The following is a 12,509-nucleotide window of genomic DNA, read 5'->3' on the forward strand; positions in this document are numbered from 1 at the left end:
CAATTACGTTTTAAACTAATTTCCAACATTGCGTTGTTTAGATTCTCACATATTTAGTAAAACATTGCACATAGCTACAAACTTCACGTTCCTCGTAGTAATTAAACTGCGTCATGGCGATAACACTGAAACAAATCTTGGAAACTGTACCTTGCACGTGCCGTATACGGTGATAAGCTTAAATATATGTAGGTAATGTCAACGACACAGTTATATAACAAGAAGTAATATTTTTTATAATCCCTTTGTAATATTGAGTATGACACGAAGTTGAAAGCATGGCAACCTCTGCTTGTGGCCATTTTTTAACTGACAACTTTGGCTTATCGTAAATAGGACATAATTATAAAACTTTAATTTTGTTTTTAATTCTAATAATTAAAAAAACAGATGACTGTAAATATACGTAATATTATATATAGGTAAAAACAATTACGGCTGACTGCGAGATTCTTTACATTTCCTTTAAAATTACGTAAAATTGATTAAAAAACATATGGTTGCATATCAGCAAATTAGTTATACAAAAATGTATTACTGGTAATTGCGGATTCTTTTTAAAGGCAACCTATCGCTTATCCATTGGATACTCCCTTAAAATGCTTTTAAAATAATAACATCAAAAAAAAGAGCTGCAAAATCGAGATTTTGTACTATAATTATTTTCGTTTGTTATATTTATTTTTTCTTAATTTTACTTCAAAATTCAAGACACGGAACTAGGCCCTTCTTCTGACAGCAATGTTATGATGCCCTTAAAGGAGGCGAATATAGAGAGTATTATATACATGTAAGGTTAATTGGACTGTGTTTGTAATTCAAACTTCGTATATGGGATAAAGCAAGCACGGAAACTTGCTTGCAAATGTAAATCTGTTTTTCCGAATCTCTGCTTTCATAAACTGAGAAACTCTGAATACATTGCTATCACAAGGATATGTCCCTGTTCATTCACTAACAAAAATCTTACTACCTAGGAAAAACAGGTATTTAGAAAGACAATGGACACGCGTAGTTTCGACTACTAGTATCGCATAAAATTTTGACGTTATGGCGCTTTATCGCGAATACAAACTAATATTTCAGTTCACCAATCACCATCTTCCACCCTGAAATCACCATGACATTATATAGTAATGATAACAATTCAATAGCTAATAATGAATAAAACTAGTAAATTCTACGCAGACGCGAGGAAACAAAATTACCTTGATGAATCTCCAATCTAACTTACAATCGACTGTTTTTCCGCGACGTATCAAAAATTTATCTAAAACGTCGGATGTGGAAAATGAAATGGAATCCGTTAGGTATCATTGTTCTCATCTCGACGCGCTCACTCGTGACTTGATTTGAATGCGTTTGTTGTCTCTCTTAATTCCAACCATAAACGATTCATACAGCTCAGTTTATGCTCTGATTTAAAGCATTCGCATTTCATTAATCCCATTACGATCTTAAGGAAGCCGTACAACAATCCCAAATGTGTTGCTAGATGCCGGCGATCGAACACAATAAAAACATATGGCAATTTGTGATTGTGGATTTATATAAAGTTATATTGCAACTAATGTATTGTAAGCCGCCAATGTTATGTATACCTTATATATTTTAATAAATAAATGGGTTGATGTTCCTGTAATTACTATCTATTACATAGTAATTTACACCCCAGTCAATCTGATCACTTGGTTAATGTATGTTCAATAATAATTCATTAATTTTGGGGCACACAGCGTTTTTCGTATTAAGGTGGGAACTGACCAACGTTACGAGGTGTAATGTAACATGTAATGTAATGTTACACAGCGAGCATTCGTGCAGTCAGTACGTCGTGTTAAGGTCGATTTACATCAAACGAACATAGAGCTAGAGCTAGAACAAGAGCATTCTTTCGTAATCTTTTAGTGTAAACAAAAGCTAGATCGAATGTTCTTTGCTCATTCGTGTCAATTCTGTGGTTAGTATTGATAGTGCTTCGTTATGTCTGACTCTGACAGCGATATCATTATTGCAAGTGCTGCATTTATTATTTTGTCGCGAAAACTCAAAAATAAAAGAAGGAAGAGACGTTGGTGGGTTACAAATTTAATGCATCGAAGGACACTGGATAATGTAGGTGAAACAATGACGGATATGCGAAAACAAGAAGAAAGTGGACAATTCCAAAACTTTTGTAGAATGGCGCCGGAGGATTTTGATCATTTACTATCTCTGACCATCGAAAAAATTCGAAAATCAAGTACGAATTTTAGAGACTCGATTCCTGCATATGACAAACTAGCAGTGACTGCGATTTTCTATCATTAATAAACATTTTTCTTGAGACCATCCATAATTTAATCGATAAGATACGTAAACAATCGCTAGAACACAAGAACGCTTTGAAAAGACCGCTCAGTGGCGCGAGCACGTCCGAACACGCTAGAACGCTCTAAGCAACTGTTCGCGCGCTCTTGCGCCGTTTACATCAAGCGAACGAGCATTCTTAGAATATTCTATAGAATCTTTGCGAACGCACTAAGAACAACGAAAGAATGCTCTACGCCTGTTTACACTAGAAGAATTTGATGTAGTGGGGATAGAATGAGCATTCGCTCGTTTGATGTAAATCGACCTTTACGGGGAAACCAGCGAGCAACGAGCCGCTCGTTGCTCGCTTTGCGTGCTCCACCCGGCTGTCGGTTTTTTGGCGAATCCTTTGACTGTTACGCGGTTCAGTAATTACGCGTCGCACGTCGCGAGTGATCATGATTATGATTTTCTATAACTTGTGTCTTTTTTAAGTACTTTTGGTCCAATTAAATTCAACAGTTCTTCAAAATCGAGACCTGCGTACAAAGTTTTTATACTGTCCAGTAATCATTTGGTTTTTAATATTGCAATCAATAACAAACCACCTCATACGCCTGTGTTTTTAAATAAGTTTTATGTCCAGTAACATTTGTTCTTCTTCTTAATTTGGATGAAACAATAATTAAATAGAATGAAAGATATCAACATTATCACTATCACATCTCGTGAACACTGGCGGCGAAAGTGGAGCACAGAGTTTTGACGAGCATGTTACGCCGATTTTAGAACACAGCGTAACATGCTCAATGCGTAACACGCTCGATGCGAATGCTACATTACACCTCGTAACTTTGGTCAGTTCCCACCTTTAGGATATTTTCTAATAGACGAAGAACAATCTTGACAATGACAAGCTAATGTACTAAAGTCAATAACAATGATCTGTGATATTAGTTTTGATGTTTTCCTCAGCTTCAAAATTTCTTTGGTCACAACTTTTTATTTAACCGCGACTTAAAGTATGATTTCACTAGCTTTCTTGTATATTTAAAATCATTTAGTTTTTGTTAACTTACTACGTAATCATATTGAAATATATTTTATGATAATCATATTGAAATATATTTAATGTACCAACTATAAATAAATGCCCAATTACGTAACGACTGCATTAAACTTAAACGGCTTTGTAATTGTTAACACGTAATGAACAACTCAGAGTAACTTTATTCGGTAAATATAGGGGCAACTCTAGTGTAATTGCCATAATCAGCACGTGTCTAGGAAGAGGAAGGTGGAAGTCCTCATCTTTCATAATTACGTGAGGGGGAGATACGGAAATTGTCATCCGCTATTATCTAGTATTCGCTCGTAAATATTTACATTAAGCCTTATCATCTTTTGTTTCAGATTTTTACCCGGGACGTTCAAACTTTACGGAATATATTCAGCCCATATAAAACGTAAGTATATTAATTATTATAAGGAAGTTCCCGATTAGTTTGTGTATTATCTCTGATTACTCGAAGACGCGTAAATCAGAATTTCAGTGTCTCATTATATGTTCCTTACCGTACCGTATTGTAACGCGTTTTGGGTATATTTTAGTAACTAGCTTATGCTTTCGTAAAAAAGATAATAATGATCTTGGAGTTATCACGAATATTCGACTGTCGTAGTTTTAAAACGTCTTTATAATACATCTTTAGTCAGTTTTAGTCACAAAATTACCTATTGTATTTTCTCACAAGTCACAGGTCCTTTATCAATCTTCATTATTATAAATACATTACTTTAAAACAGGTGGTTTTTGTGAGCTCAGATAATTCGTTTACAGAATTAATAAAAATAGAAAAAGTCAGGGTTTGAGAAGAATAGCCAATAGAATCTTAGTATATGTCGAGAAAAAAGCGTTAACAAAATAATACAGTTTTGTACTCCCGTTAGTGTCATTTGAATATTGTACAGTTTGATAAGAGCTTTAGCAATTAACATTCGTTTAGGATATGCATTTTTATAGAACCCAGTGTTAAAAATGGCATACATTTTAGAATATTGAAAATCGCTCCATCCGTACTCTCTTACTTCCAAAAGCGATACTGATCCGAGGTTTTTGTATGGAACTTCGACGTACTTCTCTTGATATCCGGAGCGCTGTCGCCACCTTGGGATCGAGCGCTACAAAAACTCAAAGTCAAAGTCAAATCATTTATTTCAATTAGACCATCTAAAATGGCACTTTTGAACGTCAAAAAAAATATAAAGAAGATTCTAGTTGCCCCTTCCTAAAGGTAGTTTCGTGTGGAGAAGAATGGGCAAGAAACTCCACACTTACTCAATATCAGTGTCTCCATTGGAACAGAGTACCATCGCTGTATTCTAGGAGCTGATGAACGTAAAAAACGGAACCACTTGAGACGCTAATAATCTTAACCTAAATAAATTATATTTGTATCGAATTTCATAGATTTTAGATCGACCCGTTACTCTGGCCATTGCATAAATTAACGGTTCAAACTACATATGCAATGCATGCAACATGTATAATTCAATAATATTTGCATAATAATTTTAACTAGGGCAGAGAATTAAAACCACTGTGATGTTTACCTAATAGCGAACATGAGGGTATGTGTAACTATCAACTCCAGTGCCGGTTTCTGTTAAGAACAATTGCGATCACAATTTGTTCAATTTTTTGTATCACCTGATCCCAAGACTGCGAAGTTTTGTTTACAAAGTACCAGCAGCATTTCTGCTGCTCTGTCTGCACTGGCTATGCGTTTACCGTTTTTTTTTGTCTTTCGCGGATAATCTAACTCGACTGGGTCAATATGGGATTAATCGCTGCAATGTTAATACATAATTAGGCATAATTGTTTAATTATTTAGGTAGTTTTATGATAATTATGTTTGACTCCATTTCATCGTTTACCATTTAACGTAAAGTAGTTGTATATGGTGCGTACCAAACAGAATGATCAAATCAAAATCGTACCGAAATATTTGTTAGAAAGTTAGAGAAAGTTCATCTTTTTATGATTAAATATTTATGTAAATTATATTGGACAATATTTTAATAGAAAATAAATACTCACACACATATTTTGGATTAAAAGTAGTTCTTGTTATTATTCAGTCTTAAAGTTCTTCAAGCCCATATTTGAATGAAATCGGAATCTCACAAAATATTTTGTAGTACAACACAGTGTAGAAGTTTTAATCCCCTCTGGATATGCACTGTACATATGTAAAATAGCCTGACTTTTAATAAAAATAATACCATTAATTTATTTTAAATTGTATGTGTGTACCCGAAATACGATATCAAATACGATTCTCAATCAGGGGGCGACCATAAATTACGTGAGGTGTTTAAGGGGGTCGAGTCAAATCTCATTTAATCTTAGGTTGGAGGGAGGGGGGGTCTCGGCAAATATCACACAATTTTTTTTTTCGATCGAAAAAAAAATATTAGGAAAACGGTTGACCCTAAAGGCCATCTCTGCAACTTCCCGCTAACTCCATACCTAAACGCTAAATATTTCACTTCCTATTTTGTTTTTGAGCTCTTCGAGCTCAAAAGTACGAATTCCGTCTTATTTTGACTTCTCCGAGCTCAAAGAGATAGCTCCTTACGCGTTTACGTAAGAAACCCACATTTTGAAAAATCTCACGTGAGATTGGGGGCTGGGGGAGGGGGTTGAATAAAATCTCACGACATCTCACCAGGCGGGGAGGGAGATACCGGAAATTAAAAAAAACACCTCACGTAATTTATGGACGATATCGAAAACGAAATCTCTCTATTATGTTAAATTATGTACCAATGCATTTTTATCTGTTAAGTTTACTTTTAATAAACAAAATACGATTTTGTATGTACCGCTAGTAAATTTAAAGCTCTTATATTTGTAACTCAGTAGGTTAGTGCTCTAGCAATCTCAATAGCGACAGGTCATCGACGTATACGGAAGTGTGTAAGGACATGTTCAGTATGGGACTAACATCGTAATATATCAGTCACGTTTTTGTCTCTGTTTTATCTAGTTATATAAAAAAGACAGCTATAGTTCTGAACCGTACATTTAAGATATAATGATATAATCTAACAATTTCTTATGTAACTTAAAATTTCTTTTATTCTACAAAACTCAAAGGCCGCCTGGGAAAGTAGAATAGTGATACAAAATATCGTGTGTTGTTCAAAGCCCTATCTATACGAAAATGCATAGTCATCTGATAAGTAGTGTAGCCGGAAGGGCTTTGCAATTTATTAGCTATGATAAACAAATATAATTTCATACTTTCTATATGCATCTAACAACGTTGAGTGAGGACACAAAGAGCTTAAGGATAATGTTCTAAAATCCAATAAAATTTATTTAAATATCTACTCTGATACAACTCGTTCGGGTGTGCCTAAGGGCAAATAGAGAAAGTAGTTATTACAGAAGATTTTAAGGCTTTCACCTGACTTCGACCTCAAGTTGACTTCGCTCACCATGATGAGTGATGATAATTTAAAGTTCGATACGGTAATACATAAATAAATTATTGCACTTGATGAATCTGCGATATTCCTTGCGCTATCTTCCACACATAACTATAAAAGAAACAATATATTATATATATTATATATACAAGAATATTTCGTAAATGTGAAAATACCGACGGATTTGTTAATTGGCATGCTTAAAACGCGAGAAAGATTTATTATAGGTTATGAAGATTTACAACTATGATATATCCTAATTGTTTCTGCCAAGCTAGCATCAGATAGTTTGAAAGTAAAAGAATCTTATCGACAGGCTAATATTACGAAACAAGTGGTAAATAAAATGTAGGCTAACGACGAGGTCAAAGATAAAGCGCACATTATCGAAACCGTCCCAATAAAAACAAAAGTAGTTAGACAAGTTCATCAACTAGTTGGTCGATCATGTTGAGGATCCGTTTGCAATGACCTCGAATTTAAATAAAGGAAACCACACCGAAGATTAACCCGATTCTGCACCTGTTTACAACTAATCAGCTTACACTTTCATCCATCGAATTAAAAATGTTCAGACATAACTAGGTCAACTTTTTATTATAGTGTATCAGTGTCTGATTACAAATGAAGCATTCTCTTTGAACCAATAATAATCATTCCTGATTCACATGTGAAATTCCCGAACACTATGCTTTTCGGATTAACTCATAGTTGTAGGATACACTAAATTCCTAAACATGAACCAATGCACTAAATAATAATAACCTATAAATTTATCAAATTCTGCGTTTTAAAAGCAAGAACAGTAATATTTTTCATTTTTATTATTAGTAATGTAGTTAGATCTTCATTAGAAACATTAAATGCATTACGGTACAGTAATGTATTAATACAATAATTCTGTCTGCTGTACTGCGCGGAGGTCGTTGGCCGACAAAGTCAAAAATAACAAGCAAAGTTAACTGCGCGATTCTGAACGCAGAAACCGTGCAAAAAGTCGTCGAACCGACTGATGCTGACGCGATCCTACTCTTCATCGCAGTATTAAAGCATTTTAATACAAGTTTTTTCTTTAGTTAAAAAGATAACGTCATCTGTCTGGTTTTATCATTGGAATAAAATCTCTAAAACCGTCTAGAAGTAGTAATTAAGAGCATACTCTGATTCGACCCCAAGTTGATAAGGTTATATTAAAACGGAACTGTGCAAAATTTATAAGTCTGTTCTACACTAATAAGTAAAAACGTCATTAAGAAATATTAATAATATTTTAAAGGTTCACAATTTAAATGTTAGAAGCTGTAAGCCGTACCCAACGAGCATCAATTTGTACCGTACTTCATTCAAGATGTGAAAGGTCTGTAACGTCTATAAGGGCAGCGTGGCGACATTTTGTCTGTACTGGTATACTCTTTATACAACCTCTCCCCCCGCACGTCTATAGTCGAGCACCGTTATTGAATTCTAATATAGGTTGTCTGGTACTGAACTGCTTATTAAAGTGGTTTAAGTATCGCTACGAGTTACGATGCATAATAAATTTCAAGTACTATCTTTCGAAAATGAGCTTTGATGCTCGTAGTTTTTGCTTTGGCTTTAATTTTATGAGAACGTGTAATAGAGAATGTGCATGTTTAAAATAAACAGACCTTATCGATTTTTCTATCTCGGACCGGGAATATAATATAGGAATCCGCCCTATTTGTCTATGAATAAGAAATTCGAGTCTTGGTCTCTCTGTCTCAGAAGGATATAATATTTACAAAAAATCTAATTGTGTATTTTTATCATTTCAGGTTGCGCTCATAATGCTGCGATCAAATGAAAGTGTCAGATAGTGGACCCATCGCAACGCAGCATGGGTGCAAATATGGGCAAAAATTCGAGCCTGCTCGACGCGCTGCCATCCGCGCAAGGCACTTTACACGTTGTTATGCTTGGACTTGACTCCGCGGGAAAAACTACCGCCCTTTACAGACTCAAATTCGATCAATATCTGAACACAGTCCCCACAATCGGCTTTAACTGCGAGAAAGTTAAAGGAACCATTGGAAAGTCAAAGGGTGTCAACTTTCTTGTGTGGGATGTCGGTGGTCAGGAAAAACTGCGGCCTCTGTGGAAATCTTATACGAGGTGCACAGACGGAATAATATTTGTTTTAGATTCAGTAGATGTAGAGCGAATGGAGGAAGCTAAAATGGAACTTATACGAACAGCAAAGTCTCCGGATAACACGGGTGTGCCAATACTCGTATTAGCCAATAAGCAGGATTTGCCAGGGGCAAAGGAACCACGAGAGCTGGAGAAACTGTTAGGACTTCATGAATTAGTTTCCTCTCCTCACGGATCTAGAGATGCACATTCATGGCACGTCCAGCCGGCTTGCGCTATTACCGGAGAAGGTCTACACGAAGGATTGGACGCGTTATATGAAATGATACTCAAGAGAAGAAAACTTGCGAAATTACAAAAGAAGCGGGTTAGATAAACTACTTGTACAGCTAAGGCTATATGGTTAAAGTTTATCGATATTTTGAACGAATAAGCATTTCATACCAACGTGGTATGAATACGCTAACCACGTCCACGGTAGGAACACCAAATATTGTTTTTACTATAGATGTGTAACGTCTTATGAAAATATTCCATCATAATGTTGCTCAAGTTATATTGAACATTTTGAAGGAAACGAATATTTTGATAAATTAATATAGAAACTAGTCATTTTCTTTTGAAAATAGCTAGATAGGAAATGAGGAAGCTCATGAGGTTTTATTGCGAATTAATTTTGTGTCATGATTGTAGGACTGATTATGTAATCCCCAAATAAAAGCTAACTAGATAAGCAAATAAGTTAATTTGGCTCACAAAATTGTGTGGGACCATTAATAACAGACTAAAATAATGTTTAATAATATAAAAACCAATAATTTTAGTCAAGGATTTAGATATATATAGCAAGTTGAGTTAGATGGCTTTTGCGACAGTTGTTCGGTTGCGTGAATAATTAGATAATGTAAATGAGTTCTATGCAGCATAGAGGACAAGATCTTCGGAACAAAAAGTGCGCCTAATTTATGCAGATCAATCACATTTATTTGTCAATTATTTACCGAAGGTTCTTTAGAAAGATGCATAGTAGTTACTGTTATAAACAATTATTGTTATTTATCTGTGTTATAAATCCTCAAAGGCTTATTTGTTGACCTGATCCGTCTAATAAAATATATGAATTCACTTAACGTTAAACGACTTATCTTGGTAATGTGTACCGAAATCGTTTTCTTCGAACTTTCTCCAACTCAGCTTTGATCCAAAAATATTACTTTTAAGATTTGTTTCTAATCTTTGGGCTTTATTGTAAGAGCTTTGGATGTTTTCTCTGTAACTCTTGTACATAAGGTGTACATATAATTAGGAGCGTGTGAATTTTTATTACTAAACCTCTGATTGTTCTTGCATTATTTCACAACACTAATCATTTGAATATGTGAATTAAGTAAGTATTTATTTACTCTTAGAGCTATTAGGAGACATTTAGATTTATTATATTTAATAACGCTTCTACCATAATTTGTTGTAAGACCCATGTAAATATGTAAATTCCGTAACCTGTAGTTATTCGTCAATACCAAGAAACCAAACATTTGTAAGTGTAGGTCATATTATATTTTGTTAAAAGATTATTTTATTGACACTTGATGCATTATTATTGTATTGTTCGTACATTTAATGTTCTGTCTACATATGGATTCCCTTAATAAAGTCTGTTTTTATTAAAATAATTTTATTTTATTATTCACATGATCATTTACTACAATACTGTCTGAAAACAAATAAAAACCAAATATATTCACTCTGTCAAACGCTTTTATTAATTACCTGTTAATTATTACGCCACAAGTTCAAAGATATTTCAGAGAATTAATAAATAATGGTTTTTTTTCAAATGTCCGAATAGCGTAATAAATAGTTTCAGCAGTTGAGATTATCTACTTAAGCGTTGGATATATTTAGCTGGATCTTCGTTCTCAGTCCAGTCAGTAAAAAGCGCCAAATATTCTATTTCATCAGCTGTCAAGGACTCATGTTTCTTAAAATCACCCAAGTTTGGGCTGATTTTACTTCGTAAACAATTATTAAGAACTCTTTTCTCTCGAATTACTTTTTGAGAACTTGAAGTTTTAGGACATCCAAAGCCATGAGCACGAAGTAATTGTGTTTCCAATCGGTTGAAAAGTCGTAGCTCTTTAGACGCTTTTTTAGCTTTTACCATTTTCTGGTTTTCCATCTGTTGATATTTTGACACAGCTCGACGTACTGTTTCACTGTGTATATTATCCAATCGATATGAGTAATCTACAAAAAAACTTTCAAGATGTTTGGCCACCGAAACTATACCCATGTTCATTGGTTTATCTAAGAGAACTTTCTCGAAACAAAACTCTAAATGTAGCCTTAGTTTCAAGACGTCTAACGTACCAACTGAATCATAAAACATTCCAAATAATATTCTAAAAAACTTTGATTTTAAGTGTGAACACTTTGCTTCATAAAACTGTAAATTTGTCTCAAACGTCTTCACCGAATTTAAGATAGACACACTATCTTGTTCAATAATATCTTTAAGACATTGTAGGTTGTCTTTTAAATTTTCTATGTATGGAGTTAAATGCGTAACATGCGTAAAATAGTGTAATTGTTGATACTCCATTGTATCGAAAACTTCTACAAGATCTTGAGGATAACTGAAATACAGTACAGGTTTTATTGGCTGCCCGAAACAAATACTACGTAATTTGTCAAATATTATCGCAAATGTATCTTCATCGTGGGACTCACCATAGTCAAAACCTTTAGCTTCAATTTCTACCGATCTTGCAAACTCTCTATTGTTTAATCGCCATGTTGGAGGAGATAAATAGTATAAAAATCTGCCATACTTTTGTTGCTGACTATATTGATAATCTAAACTTATTATACGAGACTTAATGCTGAATATTTCATTAGCTAAATGATAAAGTTCATTTATTTTTAAGTCAACTTTTTGTTCTAGTTGTTCCCATTTTGTTAAAAGAGACATCGAATTGCGATAATCTTCGGATATATATGTGTCAAAATAATTCACCTGGCTTATAACTCGTCGTGTACTCCGATCGTAAATATGTTCCTCATTCCTTTTATTGATATTAATATTTAAAACGCAATCTTTCTTGTATGCAATCTCATGTTGTCTTCTTATATAATCATTATAAAAAAGTTTCAGAGATTTGAAGACAGGATCTTTAAAATTTATGGGACGACCATTTGCACATTTGTAGAAATTTGTATCTGTGTCTGTTATGGTGTTTATTTTCACAAAAGATTCAATGTTGGATAAGTTTTCTAAAGGCCGGCTGCTATAAATTTTCTGTTTATCATATATACTGATCGCAGTACGTTTCTTAAATCGAATACTGTCTTGCTTTTTCATAAATAATTTAAATGGTAATAAAACATTTGTTCGTTTTAATTTACGCACGGGCATTATTTCTTCTTTTGGTATATTTAATTTACTATCATTTTTATTGGCAAAGAATTTAACGGGGCGTCTTAGTTTTTTTTCGTGCTTTAATGTGTCTAAAACTTCATATTTATATTGCGGCGGCCTTTTCACTTCTATGGCCATAGAAGGACGATAACTAGCCTTCATGTTAGACAATATTTGTATCAAAATACA

At 34.0% G+C, this 12,509-nt stretch overlaps 1 protein-coding gene across 3 annotated transcripts in view; it reads left to right on the forward strand.

Moving 5' to 3' along the window:
• Positions 1 to 10,572, forward strand: part of LOC125048625 (ADP-ribosylation factor-like protein 4C) — a 47,930-nt gene extending 37,358 nt beyond the window's left edge. For all 3 annotated transcript variants that reach the window (XM_047647393.1, XM_047647396.1, XM_047647395.1), the window contains 2 exons: positions 3,706 to 3,758; positions 8,587 to 10,572. In XM_047647393.1, coding sequence (XP_047503349.1) covers positions 8,649 to 9,278 — 630 coding nt within the window. In that variant the 5' untranslated portion in view covers positions 3,706 to 3,758; positions 8,587 to 8,648 and the 3' untranslated portion in view covers positions 9,279 to 10,572. The remainder of the gene's footprint in view (positions 1 to 3,705; positions 3,759 to 8,586) is intronic.
• Positions 10,573 to 12,509: the final 1,937 nt, after the last annotated feature.

This window comes from Pieris napi, chromosome 4 (assembly GCF_905475465.1).
Source record: "Pieris napi chromosome 4, ilPieNapi1.2, whole genome shotgun sequence".
NCBI lineage: Eukaryota > Metazoa > Arthropoda > Insecta > Lepidoptera > Pieridae > Pieris > Pieris napi.